Source organism: Pleurodeles waltl, chromosome 5 (assembly GCF_031143425.1).
Source record: "Pleurodeles waltl isolate 20211129_DDA chromosome 5, aPleWal1.hap1.20221129, whole genome shotgun sequence".
Taxonomy (NCBI): domain Eukaryota; kingdom Metazoa; phylum Chordata; class Amphibia; order Caudata; family Salamandridae; genus Pleurodeles; species Pleurodeles waltl.
The window spans coordinates 737,291,587-737,316,784 of NC_090444.1; the positions used below are offsets into that span (position 1 = coordinate 737,291,587).

General features: G+C 43.4%; 1 protein-coding gene across 1 annotated transcript in view; it reads left to right on the plus strand.

The window, feature by feature from the left end:
• TTC27 (tetratricopeptide repeat domain 27) overlaps positions 1 to 25,198 on the plus strand; it is a 1,165,789-nt gene that overhangs the window by 1,011,516 nt on the left and 129,075 nt on the right. The window contains exons 14-15 of the mRNA XM_069234695.1: positions 1,467 to 1,565; positions 19,815 to 19,867. Coding sequence (XP_069090796.1) covers positions 1,467 to 1,565; positions 19,815 to 19,867 — 152 coding nt within the window. The remainder of the gene's footprint in view (positions 1 to 1,466; positions 1,566 to 19,814; positions 19,868 to 25,198) is intronic.

The following is a 25,198-nucleotide window of genomic DNA, read 5'->3' on the forward strand; positions in this document are numbered from 1 at the left end:
TTTCTTCTGTTTCCTAGCAGAAAGTGAATTATAATCAATACCAACATCAACAATGTAATGTTATGCATCAACAAGCATGGGGCACTGGATCCACCAAGTTATAGCAGCTGGCTAAGGATCTTCAGACTTGGTTAACATATTTCATAATCTTCCTTGTTGCGGACACTCTCTCAAGGATTTAGGGTGTGACTGCAGGATGGCTGAGCTTGCTGCAGCACCTCAAAAGGGAGAGCTGAAACCCAGGGTACCAGATTCGATTTTTCATACGTGAAATCTCCTGCAAGGCAACTAACGTGCTACGAGCCACAGCTCCAAAATGGCTTTGGCATATATTTGTTTGGGCTGAACCCAGAGCTGTTGGATTTCTGTTGGACTCCTTTAGAGTTCAACAACTCCTACTAAGTTACAGAGGGCCTGATTTAGATCTTGGTGGATGTAATTCTCCGTCACAAGTGTGATGGATATCCCGTCCACCATATTACGATCTCCTTAGGATATAATGGGATTGTAATATGGTGGATGGGATATCCATCGCATTTATGATATAGTATTCCCCTAAGCTAGATCTAAATCACACCCATAGTCGTCAGCTAACGCAGAGAGAGGCACCTTGCAGCATGTGATTCCCTGACCTCCCAATCTTGATAAAGGACAGGCTACATCCTTTCAGAATTTGAGAGGTAAGTTTTGTTACCCTCCTCTTACCTTTGCATAAACAGCACAACAATGAAAGTTACCAGAAAGCAATGAAGTAGCAACCAGCATACATTATACTAACTTAATCAGTTACTCAAAAATACTTCTATTTACCGAGCATGCAATTTTTTTAAAGAATAAGCTAATGTGAGTACCCATCCTTCATACCAAAACATGAATTCAGATAGTCACAAGGATATGATAAAAAAATATGCATTGCCTTCTGCATGCTTTCTTGATGATAGTAATAGCACTTAATGTGGATACTTAACGTGTTTTGAAATTTTTCTTTGACTGTACATATGTTATTGGGTTATCACCCAGGCTCTCCTACCTAGAAAGAGAGTGCATATATTAAAGTACATTGATAGTATCAGTTGATTGAGATTCTGGTAGGGAACATTGTGATACCTAATATTGTAGTCAAAATATCAAGGACAAAAGTATTGAAAGGTAGGTTTATAGAAGGAATTATAGGTTTACTATTCTTAACTTCACATCTACGTACCTTGAAGATATATACATATCTTCAAGGTACGTGAATGGGAGTTAGGAATAGTAAATCGATACATACTTGTCTATTTCTCTCCTTGCTATTTTTGCTGCGATATTAAGGTACAGGGGTATTCTGCACTCAGTAGGATCCATTCCATGATTAACTGACCTCTTGTTCTTACGTGGTGCATTGTTACGCACGAGAGCTGCCACTGCACTGCAGTGACGATTACTCTCTCCATTGGTCGCTAACTCCTTTCCTTGTTTCCTTCCAGCTGGGAGTGTGGTTTTCCTTGGGATGTGCCTATCTAGCTCTGGAAGGCTATGAAGGAGCTGCGAGAGCGTTCCAGCGCTGTGTGACTTTGGAACCTGATGTACGTATGCTGTCCTGCATTGCCCGTTTTATGCTGTTTCTTTCTTTCCGTTTCCCTAGCAATACAAGGATGATAACTGGAAGTGCTGTGAAAACACTAAAGGTGTCCTCTTTTCAATGGGTTGCAGTCTTGGTCACCCCAAGCGTCACAGTTTTCCACTTATTTCCCTTCACCTACTGTACTCATGTCCACTGCTGTGCTGTGGTTTTTCAGCAGGCAGCATTAAGAAAGGCACGTTGACAGCCCAATACAATACTCCCTCTTGTACTGCAATGAGTTATTCTGAAAAAGTCCCAATGTTTACATTTTAACGGGTCAGGGTGCGCCGATGGAGTAGTTACGGTACATCACCACTAGTAATTCATTGCACACGTTCCACTTAGCTGCCTCTGAATGATTGATTTTACTACGGCAGCAGATATTTTACACCCACAATTTTAACCTTGTGCTGAATCCGAAGAGAATCGAGTTCGAATTCTGAGACTACTGGTTTCACTGAAATGGCGGTGTGATGAAGCAAAGTTTAAACACACTTAACCAGAAAATGGGCGCAAAGATTTGAAACGTTGAAGGTGAGGTTTATTTTAATCACCCAGAAAGAGTAGGTGGAGCATCCCGGGAATGCTCTGGGGAACCAAAGACAGCCCTGGCACAAATGCGTGAACCTGCCTCCCCCCTTAGTCTCCTGCTATCTTTCCATCCAACCATTCTCTCTTCCCTTCTTTCTCCTTTTCTCCTTCTCTTTCTCGAAGCCTCCCATACCTGCTTCAATTAACGCTGTGGTGCTGGAAAAAGTGTCAAAGGCACCAGGAGCGGCTCGTGACTCTCATAACCGCCCTCTAGTGACTCCAGCACCAGGGGTAATGCCTAGTGGAGTTAGAGGGCAGTCCGGCCCTGGGTGCGGCTCATGAAGCTGTCTGCAAGAAGACCTCCTCAGCTTTAAGTGCATTTGGTGACTCTGAGAAGGGAAGGTAAAATCATTTCGAAATGGCAGCTGCTGATTTGGAAAAACACAAAAAAGCGGATGACAAACTGGTAATGAGTGAGAGATGAGGATATCGGAATACTTAGTGTGAATGCCATCTATTTAGTGCTGATCCTGCTGAGGAGAAAAATACGGAGCTCGATTTTTCAGTCTGCAAAAGCGATGCTATGATGCATTAACAACTTTCAACCCCTGGGCAAATAAGATAATAAGTACACATCCTTTAACAATAAGAACCCATTCCCAAAAGTATATGATTAAAGCATGGTGGGGTGGGGACAATTAATGATAACATTTGCCATCTTCCCAAAAACAGCAGGTTCTAACACAGTCATTCTGTACCCCCCTTTACTAGGATAACGTAAAAGGAGTTCTTGTGTGTTTGTTGAGCCGTAGAGATACACCTAGATGTGAGTGGTGACAATATAGGGTTTGATTTTCGTTTTTTGGGTTTTCACAGACACATATTGGCTGGAGTGTTGAGATATTGTAGTTACAGGGATTCTCAAAATCACAGAACTAATGCAGGTGCACTGAGGTTTCATATGAATTGTTGACAGTGCAAAATGAAGCATCATGATCAGAAGAGTAGAAAAAACACGGCATTTGTGACCATTCAAGAAGGAATTCCACAATGACATCAACAGCAGCACGTACATTGTCTATCATCTCTCACCTCTGATACCAAATTCAGATCGTCCCCAAAGGATATGTACTGTACGTAAAGAAAAACATTATAAATAAATTAATATTTGAGGAAAAATCAACAGAAGCTGTGTCCAAGCAGCAAATGGAGTAGGGCGGAAGACCTGGGAACTCCAGAGAGACTGGCCTCATCCAACCCCATCCTGGCCTTTGCATCTCTCCCCGGGGCTTTACCCCTGGCAGCAACTAACGCTCCCTGTTGCCACCTGGAGTGAGAGCGCCAATGTTGGGGACGAGTTAGCCGGCCCAAACCAGAGGCACACGGCTAGGCAAGTGGTGACTGCACCCGGGTTCAATTAATGGAGAGTGGCAACCAGGGCGCCCGGGCTCGGTGAACTGAGGTGGGTGCGCCGGGGTTGGCGGACCGAGCTGTGGAGCGCTGTGACTGGGGGTCGCCCGTGAGTTTCGAATGCTGGGCCGCCCCTTGATGAACGCACCTCGGAAGCCGCGCGGGCTAAATCGACTCGCAGGCGGCTTTCTAACGGACAGGAGAAAGGCTTCGGGGGCGGACACCGAAAGATGCTGAAAATAGAATGCGCTGTAACAACATCAGGTTGGTGGGACAACCAGAGAAGGTGGAGGGCTCTGACATGGTGTGTTACTTAGAGGAATAGCTCAGGTGTGAGATTGCACCTGAGGGATTATCCCCCTTTTTTCCTCTGGAGAGGGCACACGGAGTACCGGCTCGGCCGCTCTCCCCGGGCGCTCCTCTGTGTGGCGCGATTACTACACTTCAAAGACCGTGACTTAATTCTGCAGCAAGCTTCCCGGAAGGAGGCTCTTATGGTAGGGAATCATAAAGTAATGGGTTATCTGGATTTTTTCCGCTGAGGTGCAGCACCAGCAAGTGACTTTCATGGAAGTGAAGAGAAAATTACAGGAACTGGGAGTGGTGTTCTCCATGCAGTTCCCAGTCAGACTAAGAGTGGTGACGCCAGAGGTGGTACTGTTCTTCTCCTCACCTCAGGAAGCTTGGTCGTGGGCGGAGCACTAATCTCGCCCTGGCCTGAGTGGAGTGCCTAAGCACAGTAACAACGACGGCGCCCGCGGTCCTGAAAACGGAGGTCCCCAGCCTCATCTCATCCCCTGACGGAAGCGAGAGCACAATTGGAGTGGTTGAAGTGGTTGCCTTGTTGATTGGCACGGCGTCTGGCCCGCAGTCCCCATCTCAGCAAGAGAGCAAGAGGGTATTGGACTCTGAGAGTGAATCACTTGCATTGGGCCATTCTAGCACTCTCTTACCAGTGGTAACCCCCACGACGGCCGATGGACTGATTTGAGGAACTGTGCCTGATTACAGGCTTGGTTGCATGGGAATGGGCGGATGGCTTTATTTGTCTTTACTATGTTGTGGTGAACGTTGCCTAGTTGGAGGATCCTCTGCCTGGAGATATGATGTGCAGGGGTGCATCAAATAATGATTCACTGCTGGATGGATGGGTGCCTGGAGTATCCTGAGCCGGGTGCTGCTGGTTATCTCCCAGAAAGCTCCCTAATATAGAGACCTCTTAGTAGATTTACAGTTTCGATGGGTGGGGTGTTTCTCCCTGCCTTGGGTGCAGGAGTTGGGATGTGTTGTTTCAGGTTCCGGTTTGGGGTGTGGTCGGCACCACCCTGAGTTGGACTGTAATTGATATTAATTGCATTCACATATCAGGAACACTAGTAGCTCTCCCCACATTATTTTACTCGTTGGGTGAGAAGCTCACTGGGCATCCCACTGGCTGTCCATGTCACATGAGCATATTATAATCTTATCACCTGGAATATCTGGGGCATCCACTCCATGGCTAAGAGATACATGGTATTCTCGTACTTATAGAGGTGGGAAGTAAACATTGCTTTTTTGCAGGAAACACACTTGACGGCCAAGGAGGGAGGTGCGCTGCAGCGGTGGTGGAGGGGGCTGCCTTTTACACTACATTCTTTGCATATGCCAGAGGGACACTGATATGGGTCATGGCTGGGGTCCCTTTCAACTCAAGCACTCCATAATAGATCCCGAGGGAAGATATGTGGCTGTGGTGGGCAAGCTGAACAGGCAAGACATCTCATTATTAGGAAATATATATGACTTCAATGTCAACCAACCCGCTTTCTTCGACCGATTATCATCCCAACTGTCCACCATACTGGCAGGCATGGTAATAGTGTGTGGGGGGGCGGAGGATGGTACTTCAACACTGTGGCGGACCCCAATCTGGTCCACTCCCACCCCCGCCTGCTGGACTTTCCGACCCACAGTTCTGCACTAGCATTCCGTGACTGGCGGGAGAACTGTGGTCTGCAAGACATTTTGTCAATGTCACCACCCCCAGGAAAGGGATTATTCCTTTTTCTCCTCATTGCATGAACCGCATGTACGACTTGATTCCTCCTCTGTTCCTCAAACATACACTCGTACTTAATGGGAGTAGAATACTTGTCCCATACAATTTCAGATCACAACCCAGTCTTGCTCTGGGTAAAATGGACTAGGCCCTTAGCTAAGATTCCCACCTGAAAGCTAAAACCCAAAGCCTTGGAAGACCCCCCATTTTGAGAGGCCATAAAGGTTAAGATAATGAGCTACTTTGCTGACAATGAGGGAACGACTTAGGCCAGTCAGATGGAATGGGAGGCATTTAAAGTGGCTATCCGGGGTCATTGCATGACGGAGTCTCTGGTGGTACGGTCTACCATCCTGTGAGAAATCAAAGCTGCTGAATTCCAGGTCGGCACACTGGAGTTAGGCTGACTGGGCCATCCTGACCTGCATCAATCCCTATTGGACGCCCATTAGAGGGTTGAGGAGCACACTGAGTGCCTCCGCTCCTTCGACCATAAGGTGTACATTGAGTGGACTCATGCTGAATGAAACCGAGCAGGTCGCCTGCTGGCATGGTTATCTAACCCAGCCTGAAGGGGTCTGCCAGTAGTAGAGCAAATCACTCCCGAGGGGAAGTCCATTGTAACCCAGGATGAAATCAACTATGGTTTCTCCTCATACTACCAAACTCTCTACACCAGTAGACTCCCCTCTGATATGTCTGGGTGACACCGGTTCTTCCGGACGTGTACGCTACCATGGCTTACCTGAGAAGATGCTGATAGTTTTGGGGTGAATATTACCCTGCTTGAAGTATTGGGGCAATTAAAGGAATGACCCGAGGTAAAATCCCTGGCTCAGACGGTCTACCTGTCAAATGTTACAGTACGTATGCAGCTGAACTGGCCCCCCAACTAGTGAAGCTGTACAACGGGGAGAAAGCTGACGGCTGCTTGCCACCATCCAGCAGGGAAGCACTGATAGTTCCTCTGTTGAAGACAGGGAAGTCAGCTACAGAATTTGGTGCCTATAGACCACGTTCAGTGCTTACTGTAGATTACAAAATCTTGAGCAGGGTCCTGGCCTCTCGACTGCTCCCACATATGGTCAGACTGATCCACCTGGACCAGACGCGTTTCATCCCCAAGGGCAAAACGCCTTTCAGTATAAGGCGGCTAATGGCTATCTTGGAGGATGACACCTACAGTAAGGACAATGCAGCTGTCCTGGCAGTTGACATCGAGAAGGCGTTTGATAGCCTCAAATGGGACTACTTATAGGATGTCATGGAACTTACGGGGCTGGGACAAGACTTTGTGGTCTGGACACACCCTTTATATACCAGCCCAATAACCCGGGTCCGCACAGGTCAGCACATCTTAGAGAGTTTTGGAGTGGGGAAGGACACGAGTTCCCCTCCTACTATTTGCCATTGCAGTGGAGACCTTGCCATTGCTAACCCGCTCTGGGTCATATTATGAGGACATCCGGACTGGAGATATGATCCAGAGGATTGCTTTGTAGGTGTATAATCTCCTCATGTTCTTGCATGACACAGAGAGGTACCTGGTGGCAGCTAGAACACTACTGGAGAGCTTCACCACTGTCTCAGGGTTGCAGGTGAACTGGGCGAAGACAAAACTCTTTCCTACCAGCGGGAACATCAATTTTGGGGACCCTCCACCGGATTTGGAGCTGAAACCCAGCTGCTTTCTATATTTAGGAATCAAAATCTATCGTTCCACTCATGACTCGCTGGAGGGGAACTATGGAGTGGCAATGCGTAACTTGAACGCGCAGTGTGCCTTTTGACAGATGCTCCCGTTAACTGTTTTGATCTGCACTGCCCTACTTAAAACAGTGGCCTTATCTCACCTTCTATATCTCTTCGGGGCTCTCCCGCTTTGGTTGCCCCGGCCCTTCTTCGCCGGATTAACTGCTTATGTCACTGCGTTCATATGGGGCAGAGGGTGGAGAAGGGTAGCTCTTTCCACCCTCCAGTGCCCGACATCACAGGGTTGCGGTCCCAGACTTTGAGTCTTACTACATAGCAGCTCAGCTGCAGTGGCTCGCACAGTGGATGGCAAGCAGGTGATCCCCTGACGAGCACTTAGACTGTTTTACTCCTTCCTAGGATTCCCTACTGATGCTCGTATTGAAAACATCTTGTGCCCCCAATCTTCCCCTGCAGGCCCACAGGACCATGCAGAAATGCTGGCAAGATGCATAAAAAAGACCAATACCACGGTAACATATTCTCCCGTGCCCGTCTGGCAACCTTTCCACTGCTCAAGCTTGACAGTAGATGGGGCGGGCTGAGCACCTGAATTGAGGCGGGAGCTACCAAGATGGGTGACCTTTTTCGGGGCTTCACTCTACTCCATTTTGATGACTTCAGAGATGAGTTTGGCATACCAGGAGGTCATTTCCTGCTACCCAGGTCGGCAAACGCAGTCATCTGTCTACACTGGGGGATGGGGAATGCGGAACCCTGGGAACATCCCTGCTGTACATATGTGCTCCAGGCGTCAGGCACATTCAAGGTGGTTACCTGCCTGTACCGATACTTGCAGACTGAGGCAATATGGCCTCTTGATGCCCGCAGCTTAAGTGGGAGCTGGACTTGGCAACCCCGATTCTGAAGCGGACCTGGGAAACCATCCTAGAGAGAATTCCGAAGGTTTCTAGGAATGATTTAAGCTCATTCATTTTTACATCTTTCACAGTGCTTACTTCTGCATAATGGAGGCATCCTGCCCCGGGTGCAGGATGCTGGACGCCACATTCCTGCATATGATGTGGGCGTGCCCTGAATTAGCCTCTGATTGGGCTGAGGTCACGAGACTGCTGGCGGCGATCATGGAGAAATTGGTTCCAACCACTCTGGCTCACTGTCTTCTGCACAAGTACCCCCACAGTTCATAAAATAAGGTGACAAGCAAATTTCAGGATCTAGGTCTAATACTAACCAGACGGGAGATCACCAGGCAATGGAAGAGCCCTAGAGGGCCGTCCACACTATTGTGGCAACGTGAATTGAAGAAGTGGGCAGGATGTGAGGGAACTCTCCTATGGCGGGAGACGCGCAGGGGGATTGGCCAAATAGAAATTGCACAAGCATGGGAGTTGCTCACTAACGACTTGAAAGAGTTGGTTCCTCCGTAGAGGGGAAATACATGAGAAAACCCCTCTAACACTTAGATGTTACTCACACAATGGGTCACACATGCAGGATGTGGAGTTTACCCCGGACTGATAGCCTACAGCATTAGCGGATTCATGTGCGTGGGGAACGATGCTCGCAATTAGGGATATGTATGAAGAACCCTGCAGAACAATACAATCACAGTCACACCGACTCAGGGGTGGGTGAAGTTACAAAAATGTGATGAGTAAGCAATCAAAGTTGTATTGCAAGTGACCTGTTTAACTGTATCTACGTAGGTTTCAGCTGTTTAACTGTAAATGACAGGTGCATTGCACGGCTAGTTGCAGTGTTTTGGAAAACTTTCAATAACATTTGTTTACCAAAAAAAAAAAAAAGAAGCTGTTGCCAGATTTCATGAGCGCAGTTACTCTCCAACAAAAGAGGACACTCTCAAACAAGCAATACATCAGTATGGAATAAGCCCACTACCTAATAACGGGAGGAGCACAAACTGAAAGAGATACATATTGTGACCAAAGTTCATGAAGGACAGTAATAACTTTGTAGAGCACTAGAAAAATGTTACCATTTTATTCGAAGCAGTCCTAAACTTACAGCTGTCCAGTCCCCAAAACATGAACTTTCTTGTAAAATGGTGAACAATCTAAAAAAACATTATGTCCATCACAATTCAGAGATGTTCAAAAAAACCATACCAGCAGCGTTTGTGAAACCTAAAGGATTTTACATCTGCCATAACTGTTCATATGTAATCTCTGTATCAAGATCAGAACCAAGAATGTCTGCTATGCAGAAGTGCTTATGTGGTGTACATGATTATCTACCCTTACATTCCAGCTAGTTGTGATCTCAGTGAAGGATATGTGGATGATATGTTTAAAGGGTTTATCTTCTAAAGGGTTTAGGCGTTCTTTATTTTTGTAGGGCTTATGATTACAAAATGATAGACACAACAGAAATGAAGCTGGATCTTGAATGGTTGTGCATTATGGTCTTCCAAGTTGGACGTCAGGTTTCTATAGGATTGTTGTGTCCAGTAATTTTGGGCTTGATAACTATCCTTCACAGAAGAACAGGCAACTACCAGTCAGAAAATATTTGTAAAACAGGGCAGGTAACATGCGATTAAGTAGGACCAATAAATTAATTGGGAATGGTCATGCAAGCTTTTATCACTATTCTTTCAAGTCAAAACAAGGTCTGGTTTTAAACACCATCTCCTGTGGTTGCTCCCTCCACTGTGAAACCCCAAGAATGCAGTATACATAGATGCATTTGTGATCCTGGGAATACCATACCCAGTGCCATACTTCCCTTATTTGGTAAACGTAGAGCCTGATCACTTGCCTGAGGCATGGCCCCCTGCTTGGAACCATGGCAGCTGGGATTTAGAGCCCCACCCCTGGCAGGTATGTTGTCAATAAACTTGTTAGATGATAAAGTTCCTAGTGACAACCCCAATCGGTCCTTGCAGTTCTTTGAGTATTCTTCTCCAGGTTCTGCTCCTCGGCTTCTCCACCAGTTACTATGTACTAACTTGCTCTCCACCTCCTCTCTTGTCTCCTCCTCTTACAGCTCCCTCATAGTCTTCTCCACCTCTACTGTTTCCGACCGTATGTTACCTCATTTTATCGTCTTCGAGCTCCCTTGACTTCTCCTCTGTTAAGCACAATGATCTCTTCTTTATTCTTTGGTCAAGTTCTGATAGCATTATGCCCCCCAACTATGCCACATGAGGTTTCCTCTTGGTTGTTTATTGTACTCAGGGAGTGAATGCTAGATATTACATTTCTAGTTATTACATCAGGAGTCATTACTTTGTAGTCATTACATCGGGAGTACCTTCATATTGAAGTACTTTACATTGAGAGTAAGTGAGATGGCAAGTACATATTTTCTAATTTACGTATGTTTGTGTATATATATATATATATGTATGTATAATTCTGTGTAGTTTTTCTGTCCCTACTTCATCAAAAACTCTCTTCTGTCCCTCATTACCATGATCTGAGAGATCCGCACTCCTTGGAAAGATGTTCAGTACTTTATTTCATTGCGCCATAACATAAACTCAACGTGCTTCAGTGTCTACTGGACCTTGTTCAACCAGAATACAGCTAGAGTACATTAATTATATCTAGGACTCCCGGTTTTATGGTATTTATTTTTTTGACATTTATGTTTGTATTTATGCATATTTATATTTTGCTAATTTTATCTGTATTTTTCCACATATATTTCGGGTTTTGTTAAGAAATGAAGAGGAAACTAGTATATTTCCACATTTATCTAACCTATAAATGTACACTCTTACTTGCATTCCTGACAGGTTTCATTGTTATGAATACCGACAGATGATAAATCACAGCACTTACATGAAAACATGCCCATTTTAATATCAACCTTGTGTGCGTATCTACTGCATTAGATGCCTTATTACTGAAATGTCTCCTTTTTTTAACCCCACACCTGTCAATCACGACACCTATTGGGCGGGCATTCATGATTAACAGTATTTAGAATCACTCAAAAGACAATCTAATTTACACTTTTATCAGCATTTAAACATTAATAAAGACAGGAAACAAAATGGTTTCTGTCTGCATTTATCTGTACAAATCAGTAAAAACGGAAAACAGGGAGCCTTAATTATATCTCACATCATTACAGTGCACTGCTTTTAGCCTTTGATATTGCATCACTTACACTTTGTAAAACCGTAGCATTAATAGCACTTATTATATCTCAAATTACATAGTTTGTGAAACCAGTGTGCATGGTACAATGGCCAGTTATAGTTTATGTAGCATAACCAGCGGGTTAAGAACACTGTGTATGAAGGTGTGTGAGTTATACTAATTTGAAGGTGGTGTGTGTGTATAGTATAAATGTATTGTTTAACTATAATTCATGATTCCTAATGTTTGTGTAGTTTGTTTCATTTGTATAGAAAGAATGAATAAAGTCATAGTAATTTAAAGGTGGTGCTTAAATTATAAATGTAAGTGTTGGGCCTGGCGCTTTCTGCAGGGTCATCTCCAAACTTTTTGCCTTCCTCCTTCCCTTTTTGCTGAATTTGTTTTTGTTGGCTTTAGGACTCTGGCACTTTATCACTGCTCACCAGTACATGTGTTCTCTGCTTAAAACATGCTATCATTGACTTACCCACAATTGGCATATATAATTAACTAATAAGTCCCTAGTAAAGTTTACTACGTGTGCCCAGGACATGTAAATTAAATGCTACTGGTGGGTTTGCAACATATATTGTGCTACCCACTTCAGTATTCCTTCCCATGACTCAGGCCTGCCATTGCAGAGTCTGTGTTTGTAGTTTTTAACTGCCGTGTCGACCTGGCAAGTTAACCCTCTTGTGAGGCCCAAACCGTCCTTTTTAATACATATAAGCCACCACTAGGGTGAAAAGCACTGTTAAATTTGCTTATCAGTACTGCAAGGCCTATCTCTCCCATAGGTTAACATTAGGATTGCCTTATTACATTTTATAAGTATAATTTCCAGTTATGTAGAGATGGGACCCCTGAGTTTGGTGCCTCTGGAATCACAATTTAAAATCTCAACTGATGGTAAGGTCGGATTTAAAATTTTAATTCTGAAAATGCATCTTCTAGAAAGTTGAAATTTTCTTACGTTAAATCATCTAGTGCCTTCTGCCTGACTCTGAATACACATCTGGGGTCGGTGAAAGCTGGGTTTTGTGTATTCCCTCTAGACCGTGACACACAAAGGGGCCTTAAGTGTACCTGATGGGCCTTCCTCATCATGATGGGCTATTAACATCTCGATGGGCCATCCTGGGCAGGATGGGAGGGAGAAGCTGATATACCTGTTTGGTTTGGGTCCTGAGCCCTCACAAAGGGCTGCATACCCACCTGTGGTGTGCCTAGAGCCAGGGAAGGAAGGGCAGGGACTTTATGCACTTCAAAGGCCTCTCTTTGAAGTCTCTCCTGCTTCAAAGGCACCACCAGATGTAAGAGCTGGACTTCTGACCCCATCAAATCAGTACACCTCTGGACCGGAGTACATTCTGCCAGGAAGAGGGAATATTGTGCTGCTGAGGGGATTGTCACTTTGCTGGACTCTTAACCTGCTCTGCGGTTCCTGCCCTGCTGCCCTCCTTGCCTGGAAGTGAAAAGGAATGGACCTGCATCGCTACATCCCCAGAACTAAAGTGACTCCCAGGGCTTGCTTGCCTCCTGTTTTGAAGTCTCTTGGGCATCCAAGACTTCCAGCAACCCTGCTACAGCCTCTGGACTCTGCCAATTGTGAGTCCTGCCCTGCCAAGTGGTGCCAATCCAGTCCTGGGCCCTTGGAAGTGAGTTTTCTGGCTGCAGTCCTGCAGAATCCACGCATCATCGTCATTGCGCCGGTTGGAACCGACGCATCTTCACTCAACACCAATACATTGCCACTGTCGCTAAGGATAAAGACATTGCATCGCTGGTTCAAATTTGCTCCGGTCAGGCACAACCCGACAACTCTGGTTGTCGCTTTGTTTTCAAGCACTATATTTGCAGATATTCTTTAAAAATTGGTAACTCTGGTTCTACTGATTGGATTTTTGTCGTTTTGGTCTTGTTTCGGTCATTAAATTAAGCTATATTTTTCTAACCAAGTGTGGTATATTTTTGTATGGTGTTTTCACTATATTCCGAGTATGTCACTCACACACACATACACACAGTAGCGCACGGAGATACTTATCCCCTGTAGTGCTCACATGACTATGCCACACGCATCTGTGCGCCATCTTTACTTTACATACAGATTACTAACATGGATGTGGAACTAACACAGTGCAACAAGACACGCTTCCTCTACTATTTAGGAAGTATAGGGATGAACACTCCTTATCTCTAGTTGCACATAAGTGATTCGTTTTGTTTTACCCACTGACCAGACAAACTACCTTGTCCTGCTATAGTGTGCATATATAGTAGGACTTATGTTTACCAATTTTGCCATCAGTACAAGAGTGTGACTACGCACAGATGTAGACCCATTCATCCTTGTTTGTCTAAAAGTGAAACTGAGAAAGCTCATTTTCAGTTTGAAAAGGCCACTGGAGGTTAATTTGACCGGCCGGGTAAGCCACCAGTATGATAATGCTCATGAGTAGTGCATGTAACATTCCACAAAGTCTTTGTCAGTACTTATCTAGATAAATAAGTTATCCGTGCACATTGAACTAGAAAGGATTAACAAGGGCAGGAGACAAGTAATTGTCTAGTCCTGCTAAAATGTATGTTATCATATGTAACACCAAAACGTATGAATCAAAGTGCTTTGCCCTCTATGTTGAACACTATCAACGTCAATAAAGAAATGTATATAAAAAAAAATTGTCAGGGTATCCTCATCAGCGTAGGACTTCATGCTCCCATCAGCTTCCTTAATTGAAGATGCCTCCTTGTATATGGCAGCAAGATGGTTGTAGCTAATGTGTTTCATGTATATTGTGGTACATCATGATTTCTCTCTTCAAAGCAGGTGGCACAGCACACGCCTTGTGGTTTCAAACAAACTGGCCTCTAACATTAGTTTTCACTTGGTGGTTTACACACACTTGTGTCTTTTTTTCTTGATCCCAAACCAAGACTTTCTCATACCATATTTATTCCACCTGTTCCCATTTGATGAATTAAAAAGGACAACCAGAAACAAGGAGTGTCCTATTTGTCCCTTCAGCAAATTCTTTGCTGATGGGCTGATGGAACACTTAGAAAAACACTCTGTGCGCAAGTGTCATAGTCAAAGTAAGTGGCATGTGTGTTAGTGTAATTCTTAAAGTGCACTGTCTGTTAAAGGCAAAAGTCCAAGTTAGTACAATATTTTCATTAATATACTAGTGTTTTTTAGAGCCGAGAGCAAAGGATGCTAAGATTCATTAAGAGCGCATCGATGTTTGTTTGTGTGTTCTAAATAAAATAATTTATAAAGTGTTGCATTTGATTTCAAAATGATACCTCTTTTCTGTCCTTATACTTAGATTATTCTGATGGCGCTTGTACCATTGAATGCACTTGCTTATTATTCAACTAAATAGGATTTCAAAATAGTCTTTTCCTTTAGCATATTTTTCGTTTAATTGAATTTTTATGTGCAAAGTTTTATGCAGATTATTTTTCCGAACATGTCACTGTAAATGTATCTGTCAGGGTAACCATTGCCCCCCCTCTTTTTGGTGTTACAAAAAGATTAAAAAAATTATGCAATAAAATATTTTGAGGTGTTTATAATCACAAGTCTTCTCTCAGTACAGCAGTCCACTCACTCGTGAAATTCTGTACCTGGCTGTTTTAGGAAATCTCCTCTAGATAAAATACTTCTCTTTCTTTACAAGATTAAACTGTAAGGACTTGTCCATGATAAAAATGTGTATCATAACTAAATGAACGATATGTGCTTGCAAACCAAGAAAATTCATAATAAGTCACACAGGAGCTTCCTAAGCCAGAAGGGTAAAACTTATATCCTCAGTTTTAGGGAACTGTTCCCAATAACAAATTGTAATGGTAATGTGAGACACAAGGAGAACCAAAGGAAAGACTCGAGACAAGAGAGAGGCTACTCACAACCTTCTCATCACAGTACAAAGTAACAAATGTATACTGTCAGAAAATACATTTATCTTTAGTTATTGCACAAAGATCTTGGCCCCAAGTCATGTGAAGTAATATGCATTTCGGACATCTTACAGACAACATAAGTAAAGAGTCAAACTGGGAAATGTCTTTTAGCCATAAGGTGAACAGAGCTAAATATTATGCATTAGACCAGAGGTTCTCAACCTGTGGTCCGGGGACCCTTGGGAGTCCGTGAAGTTTACTCATGAAATCCACAACTGCTTAGAAAATTAAATAATATTAACAGATTAATAAAATAAGCTATGTTTTAAAACATTTTGAAAATGTGATGGAATTTGAAATTGGAGGCTAATGTTTAAGTTAACCTCATATTGATTGTTGGAGCATAATAAGTGAACCAAGCAGCTTATAGTATGGACAATGAGTGGCCTAAATTGAATTTAGAAAAGATCAGACTTTCTCACTAATATTAAAATGTTGATTATTTTTTTAAATATTTGTTTGTGAATTAAATAGAGTAGTTAACCTTTTGTGTATTTGATGAATGCATATTTCTGTATTTTTTGTACATTATTTTGCTTTTCAAATCATCGAAAATACTTAGGCTGAAGTCCCCAGCTTTTAATAATAACTCAGTGGGGCTCCCCGGAAACCAATTAAGATTTAGTGTGGTCAGCAGGTTCCAGCAGTGGTTAAGTAGGAGTCCACCAAAGTCAAAAGCTTAATAAATGCATTACACACCTTGAACTGTATGAAAACCAATGCAGCTCTTGAATGTTTCTGAAGAATTAGGCTGGAGCTTATTTAGCAGTCACAAGAGGCTGCAGCTTCGACCCAGGGCACTACCTTTCCGACCCCTGGCCTTAGAGGTAGCAACATCAATGCCAAAAACAGAAGATGGTCAGTCTTTTGATGAGCACTGTTTCCTTTCTGCAGCTTGGACTGGGACTGAGAGATTTCCTTTCAGGTTTTTTAATAGATGTATTAAGCTGTGCAACTGGCATATGTCTGCCTAAATAAAAAAATGAAATAAACACACTTTTTAGGTCTGGCTTGACAGTGCAGCTTTTGCTATTCATTATGTGATCAAAAGAAAAATGAGCTTTCAGGAGTACTGCAGAGGTAACAGAAGTTGGTTCGCCCGAGAAAAGCTTTTGATTTGGCTAAAGCTGTGTGCTTCCACAAAAAGAATGCATCCCTTGCAAGCAGTAGTGACCATTTAGTTATCTAGCTGCTTGAGTCACACATTTAACTTTGATGCTGTTGGACAATCTTTCCTAGATAATTATGGTATTTGTTCTTTTCTAGCAGCTGCAACATGGGAGGAGGATAGTCATGAGGAACATATTGCTGGTTGCAGTTCCAGCTATCTCCCCTTCTGTTAAAAAATAAAACACGTTGGGTAGCCTAAAATCCAAAAAGCATTTAATGGAAAATAGCAGGCAGCAAAGCAAAAAAGATCACAGACAATTGTCATTTGAACTGACCACAACTCTTGCTAGAAAGCTGTCAATTGGAGTTAACAGCTAAAAGGCATATTAAACAAACCTCAAAACAAGTAAATAAAGCATGATCACATGACAGAAAATTGTTACTCCCGCCAAAAACTTATCTAATGTGCAGGTATCAGGATCTTCCAATCAAGGAAGTTCAAAATGGTCTTGAGGATAAGATATCAATTTGATAGACTTCTAGCTGCAGATTCCTTACCTTTGAATATCCCCAGGTGTCAGACTGGATCCAGAATATTTTCAAACAGTACCCCTAAGTGCTGGTAGGTGTTGTCATTCCGCTCTGTGTTGTCAACATTGCTCACATAAGTGACTTGTGCAGTGCCTATATAGGCACCACCCAGCCTGCTGACATCAGTTCTTTCCTTTCCATGCCAAATAGCTCTGATGCAGTCTGAGCTACCACTCAATCACTTTTTGACCTGGCTTTTCTCAACATTGTTATCAAACCTTTTTTGAGAAATTTTCTCCTGGGGTAACACTGTCACCCAAGAAACAGTCTGGTTTCAAACCATGTAGGGCCTGTCACAGGCAAATGTCAGTGACAGGCCCCCTCTTGGTTTGTTTGTGGTGCCTGGAGCAGGACCAAGACTATAATAACTGTGAGGATTGCTGCTTCATGCATTCCAAGGTGCTTAGGGAGTGCTCCCTCAAGCTTCTCACCACCAGACGTCAGTCGCATTTATGACACTCAAAGTCACGTTAGCACGGAAGGTCCTGGGACCATTTGTGGAACCCTTCCCAATGGTTGACGTCACACTCAAAATCGTTGGGGAAGTCCAAAAAACTAGAGACATCTTCATGCCCAGACATGCGTCCCTCGCTCACTGTGCTACTGGATGCAAGCTAGCCTGGCTGATGAGTGTTGATACCCCGAAACCGGTCCCAGGATGCTTGTTTCCAGTCCAGGGAGAGTCTGGCCTGGCAGTTCAGGCTGGACTGTCCCTGGGGAGCAGGGTCAAGACTGATTTGCATATGGCTGGATTCAAGGGTTGGCATGGTGAGCTAAAGAACGATGGATTTAACCCAGATCTGTGCCTGGGGGTGAGTGTTTGAAAAGTTTCAGCACTCTGTCCATCATCTATTTTTGTGTTCCAAGATCTTCGACTTCACCTGATCCAGCGAAGTCTTCTTGATGAGACATGGGAGCGTCAGCACTCTAGGCCCCGCGGTTCGGCAGGACCTGAACCCATCTCCGCTGTGCGCTTCCCCGATTTTGCTAGAGCAACCTGTACCCAGCTGAAAGACTTCTATGAGGCCCTGTGTGTTATATTTATGTGGCCCGTCCCCTTTGGCACGCCTTCGGGCTACACGAGTGCTGGGTGCAGGAGGGGTCTCTTCTGGACCCATGCTGGCAGGTTTACCCTTGGTTCCATTCGGGCCCAATCAATCCCTTGCTCGATCCGGAGTGGAGTGTATCACTTGTATGGGAACACCGAGCCTGTTTCTCAGCACACACCCAGTAAGCTGCCAGAGTGTTTTAATGCTTTTTATATACAGCTGAGTAAATTGCTCATTTGATATATTTGTACTTTGACTGTGATATGTATCTATGATCTTGGGACCACTGTTCTTCATGCATAAGCTGATATAAGGTCCCACACGACACTCGGGTTCCCTTGTTACCTATAAGCTGAATGAAAAGTGTGGCTGTGAGTGCAGGCTTGAATGGTGTGTCTAAGACTGCAGAGTGAGTTGTGCCTGTGTGTAGTGAACATGCACCTATACACATGCAGGGTGAATTGTGTGTTGGTGTGACTACCGTGTGCAGCACATTAAAGCCATACCTACTGACATTGCCAGTGTTTCCTAAACAAGTTGTTGTCATGCTCTTTTATTGTGATTAGATGAAAAATTATGTTTTTGAACAAAACCCTCACCTCTACCCAAAGATAGTGCTTTACAAATGAACATAAATCAAAATGTTTTAACAGTAGGGAATACTTTAAGCCACTAGCGTTGTTTGTAAAAAATTTATTGGGGAGTGGTTCACAAAAGAACTCTGATTTTTAAGTCTGTGTCCCAGTGTATTTTTTCTAATGGTGGGAATTCATAAATTCTGATTGGAATCCACATGGAAAACTGCACTTGGAAAACTGCACTTGGAACAGGTTTCCATGCAGTTTTTTTTTGGGAAATCGTATGATGTCGAAGTCTGGAATCCATTCCCACTGTGCTGACTTCTACTTGCGCTTTTGTGACGTCACTTCATGGGAACATTCAGGGTCAAAAGTTATATGACATCACTTACTGTAATGTCATTGAGATCAAAATGTGTTTGATGTTACTTCCGCACCCCTGGTATTTTGGTGATTCAGGGCCCATCATAATTTGTAATCATATACTCATATAAATCTACAAATTGAAATCGTATGAAATAATCACATAAAATATGTACAGAACAAACTCTTTCTGCAAGCACGTAAAAATAATTGAGTGTGCACATCCTTTCATCGTTTGTTTTAATGCTTTTCACTTGCTGTGAGGACCACTCCATTCAGGAAAATTGGCACTTTTCCGGAGGAAATTAGTTTTGAGTCACAGCAAAAACAAATATGTGCAACAATAGAGAGAGAGGGCCTCTGCTAACTTGAATTTTCCAAGTTATTCTTCTAGGTCATTAATGTGGGCAAAAAGAATGTAAAAATGGAAACTCCTATCTCTTTGTCCGTATTTTTCGTTTTAAAAAAAAAAAAATAGTTATGCAGGAGATTACTTAGATTCCCTATTCAGTCCCCTACTGTCAGTGTAGAATTTCTGAGAGATACCCACAATCAACTAATTCTAAGTGCTAGAATGAGATAATGTTGATTCTTCAATAATATATTTATAAGTGTACCCGTGCAGAGATGTCGCATGATTGATTGTACGTCGGACTCCATGTTAATTCGTAGTTTGATTTTTAGAGTTTTCAAAACCCCTTTTGAAAGCCTTTTTATACCTTATTCGTTTTTTTATTGCAGAACGCAGAGGCTTGGAACAATTTGTCGACCGCATATATCAGACTGAAACAGAAGTAAGTATTTTGTATGCATTTGACACCGAAAATGTGCAAATAGCCCTGCTTTTTTTTCTTCTTCTGACACAACATCAGGTGGGGACCGAATAAACATGTTTTTCAATTTTCGATTTGCCAGCCTGCAGAAAAATGTTTCTGAATCATGAACCAAATATGTAATTTTATGTGCAGTGCGAACCGTCATAGCACTCCTGTGATAATTCGAATTAGTGTGCATTAGAAGTTAAATTAACATTACAAATTATATTGTGGGTGAAGGAAGATGTAGGTCCTTTAAAATTGTCGTCACTATCAGCTGTATTGACTTTTGCGCAGATTTGAATATTGTGTTGCTTTATAGGAAAAGTTGTTTTCCCTTCACTTTAGGTGTGAAGTTTTAGACTCATTTCTAGAGTAAAATTGGGAAGAGAAAGAGGAAAACTAAACGCCCTTGGTATCAGGTACCTCCTCTCAAATCAAAATGAAAACTCATTGGCGATATCTTAAAGAAACCAGTAGAAAAATAATTTCCGAACGTGATTTTGCTTAACAGATATATTTGTTTATTTTTTACCTGAGACGGCAAACCAGATGAAGACAACTTTGGTCTGATTAGGTGGCAGTGTCCCACAAGGAACGATAACTGCCACTCTCAATTCTGAGTGATCTGTCTCCTAGCCTAGAGCTCCTCGGTTTACTAAGTCCGGGCCTTATCTTTCCAGACCTGGTTTCACAGAGTCTGTATGCACACCCATTGAAAAGCTGCAGGGAGGGGGGCTGCATGCAGATCCACCTCGGCTCATGCCTGTCAAATGTAGCGTGTGGGGGTGTACAGAGTGCTCCTTTCGGACTGTCCCTCCCACTTCCCTGACCACCTCGGCCCAAAGCAGCCCTTCCACTGACATTTTCCACCTCCTCTATCAGAGACATAATATTTGTGGGTTTTACTCCCCTGTTCGCACAACAACACGTTTAGTGCAAGGATACCATCTAGGATTGGAAATTCCAGCAAGCCCATGATGAGGCTATAGCATCCATAAATATATGCACTTCTTCTTTGATGTCACCAGCAACCAGGCATGCCCATTCACATCTTCAAAAACTTGAGGCGTGATTTTGAACTTGACGGAGGGGCATACTCCGTCTCACACATGGCAGATATCCCATCTGCTGTATTACCATCCCTTTATACCCTATAGAGATCGTAATACGGCAGACGGGATAGCTGTCACATTTGTGACGTAGTATCCCCTCTGCCAAGTTCTAAATCATACCTTTAGCTTACTTGATGGTACTCCCAAATTACCTAAAAGTCTAGCCTTGTTGGAGATACCTCTCAGTGTGTTCATCTTCTTTCCTGAATAACCTTGCCGTTTCGATTATGATGACTCTTCTCAAATGGAAATTACTTCTCAACTCAAATGGATGTTACATGCTGTCATGACTTCGAAATACTAAGTCTTACTCCAAATCGGTCCCTAGCAATCCAACATCTTGGAATGCAATCCTCTGAGACAACACTCACCCTGTTGTCGTGCCTTTTCACTTTTATACAACACTACCATCTCTTTTCTGTAGTCATCCTCCTCGATCTTCCTGCTACCTTTGCTAACATTGATCCTGACCAGCATGTGAAGCTTGAGTGTCACATGCCTGAGACTATCCTGGTCCTTCTAATTTTTAGGTGAATGGTCCCAATTTGTGTTTTTCAGCCCCTGCAGATCCATACACCAAGACTCTGTCCTTGCATCATAGTTTTTATAAACACCCTCTTTCATTGACACCATCTTGCCATTTGGATACTCTTACGACTTTTGCCATTTGCGCACAAAACTTCTCCTCACCCTTCTTTTGAAACGTACTCCAAATTCGTATGACTGACTGACTCATTGGCATTTAATGCTAGAGTGCTGCACATTGCCAGATAAGTAACCCCCTCTTTAGAAAAACATCACCCACACTCCAGTTTTCTCCCCCGTCCTTACTCTGCATTCATTTTGACAGCAAAGGCAGGACTACAACGTCAACATTCGACTTCTGCCTCTTCCTGCATACTTAACATCATTAACACCAGTTGCACATCAATTACCACTCTGTTGAGGACTTAGATAATGCACTAGCATCTGAAAAACTGCACCACTGCACCAGACTACTCTTTTGGCTACCCTACTTCTTTGAACTGCATGAAAAATGTCTGAATGTTGCAAGCTGCACTCTTTTAAACCACATAAGTTCCACCTCCTTACATAGACATCACCAAGGATATTTCTCCAGGTACCAGAAGTCCCTCTTCAAGTTCCTCTTTTTTGTGCTCATAATGATTTGTGACCTTTTGTCTTTTCAAATTGCACAGATCTGCTACCAAACCATGTTGTCACCTTCGATGACAAACCCAAATGTATTTTTGAGCATTCTGCTGCATTGGTGTTGTCATGTTTTGAGATATGGTGTGAGAGGGTGGGAAGATTGTTAAACGGTGAAAGATGAACGCTTTAGCTCTGCCTCACGCTGATAGTGGTTAATAGGCACCACTGCAGGGGAACTGTCTTTTTGCATTAAGTAACCGCTTCTCACTAGCCATGTATGCTTGCAGTCCCCAAGACCCGTTCGTCCCATAAATGTGCACTCAGGTCAACTACCCTTAAGGTATCATTACAGCGTGAGACCGAAAATCTGAGAGAGCAGTCATGAAAATGAATATGCATCAGTCTTGTCTGTCTGAAGCAAGACTTCACTTGATCTGTAATGTCTTGATGCTTTTCCTGACCCAGTTGCTTTGCAAACTGAAGTGAGTGGTGTATTGTATATGCACATGCATTGCTTTGTTTTCTTTGATCACCCTTTGCTGATTTTACCCCATTGTGGGAGCATTTTTTCAATGTCGTGGCCTTTCTTAGACTCCTGTCTACTTGCAAATTGGGATAGTCGGAAATAACAACAGGTACCCTGCTTTTGAGGGTATATTTAGTGTTGATGCGTGAGTAACACTACCTGCTCTTTAGTATCAGCCATCCCCTGGCATGGTGTGGTGCATACAGATTAAAAAACTCTCCTTGGTTTTCTTTTCTGCTCTTTCTGTGTCTGAACACTCAGTCTGGCCATAGATGAAAGAGCAATGTAATGTTCCCTTATATTAATAGTATCATGGAGGTAATGCCCCATATTTGGTTCGTATTCTTCTTTTGTATTTTGTTTAAAGAAGTACACATCAAAGCTAAGAAAGAAAACCATTTAAAAAATAAAACTCTGGACTCTCAAAAGTTATTAATTTGCATTATGACAATCAAAACCCTGAGACTTGTAGAAGTGTTCACGGTGAGCATAGGTCAGAGCCTGCAATTCAATGTCTACAAAATCACTTAACACCAGGAGCACAGATCCATAACATACACTGGCAGGTAGCAAAAGCCGCTGGTTCTATGACTTAAAAGTTTTTGGAATCACAGAAGATGTTGAATTTTATAGAAATTAGGATGCAGACATAATAGTAATAAAAATGTAAGTCTGAGACAAGTCAGCAGGTATATTCGTTTCTGGTTATCAGCACATTTGGGTACCAATAGTAATCTTCTTTGTTTCCTCAGCAATAATTGTTCAATGCTTTTGTAGTTAGTTCTCGTGTGTCAGATTTATGGATCAGTTCTGTTTATTTGGGTTAAACATATGCTGAGGCAATCATCGTACACAGCTTTTCGCCTACAACCCATAGGCCGACAGCGTGGTGTAATAGCAAACAAAGAACAAAACCCAACTTTTATTCCTGTGAAACTACTCTTGCACCCACTCCCACTCTACTCCTGCAAAAGTGTGATACACAACAGGCCACCCGCCATCTAGCAATCCAACCAGGGCTAAGGGTGGAGCATATCCTGTGCCAAGCCTACTGCCCCCAGGCATCAATAGGTCATCTCAGAAGGCGGTGTCAAGGATTGGATCAAGAATAGCAGCTTGAGGTAGTTCTGGCAAGTCAACTCGTTGAATTCGTTGGAAAGATAAAGGGAGCCCACAGCTCTTGGTAGGTATCTTGCTTGGACTTTGTTGCAAGGGACAGATTTTCCATCTCCAGAATTAACCACAATTTACGCAGCCAAGCTGTGTACACTGGAGGTTTGTCAGAGCCCCATAGAGAAAGCACTGCCTGATGAGCAGCGTCCAGAACAAGGGTTATCTGCCGCCCACTCATTCACTTGAGAGGGTATGTCAATGAATTAGAAAGCCTGAGTGTGATGTATGTAGGGAACCTTGGGAGTTGTATGATAAAAGCTCTATGTCGTCATGTATTCTACCTCAGCAGTGGACCAGCCAAAGCAGGTCTACTATGGTGCCTGTCCCACCCCTGCCGCTCCAGGATTCCCCGGTACGCTTCGGACTCCATTTTTGGAAGCGGGCAGGAGTTAGGTACCATTTTGAGGCTCTTTTGTAGGCTACTTCCATGCTGGCCATGTTTTGCGCTGTATGCCTCGCTCAGTAGTAGATACCTTCCCATTCTTTGAGTGTGAGTGTAAAGCTCAGTTCTTCCTCCCATCGTTTCTGCTCGCAGTCTTATCTTGCATGCATTTATCCTAACAAAGCATAAATCTCTGTGATCAGACGCCTGTCGTCTCACTTAAGAAATATCCATCCATCAGAGAATGTTAGAAGCCTCTCAGCATGCGATTTGACAGAAGGATGCATCACTCAATGCCGAATTTGTAAGTACTGGATGGGATGCATCACCTCCAACCCATAATCTGTCTTCAAAAGATCTAAAAGGGTGATCAAACAGGCAGTTTGTGCCCTTGCAAACTCCTTACTGACATCTTATGGAAGGCCACCCCATGCAGACCCTGCATGAAGTCCAGGTTGGTTCTTGTGTGAGTCATTGTGGAAGGAAAGGACATCAGCCTAGAATGAAGTGCCACATCATCCCACACCTTGAGGGTTGACCTAGTAACAGGTGATGAGTATAGGACCCAGGCCCTTTATTTGCTGGGCAACCAGGGCTCTCTTCAAATGTGCGTATCGGCTGCTGCCTGGCCCATAAAGCACCAGTGCTTTTATATGTCTGATCTGCCCCATTCCACCATGAAGCGAAGTTGTGTTGCATGGTAATATCTTGTAATCTTAGGGGCACTTAGTCCACCCTCAAGTGTTGTACGGTAAATGAGCTGCTTATGGAGCCAAGTTTTTTTTACCCAGATAAAGGTATTAATCCCTAGTTGCAAAGACTGAAGGGTGTACTTGGGTGGCATCAGCAGTAGGGATTGGAAGATAAATAGGATTTGGGGGAGGATGGTCATCTTTACAACCGCTATCCTTCCAAGCCAGGATAGTTGAAGCAGTGCCAACTGGTCAAGTCTGCTTGGACTT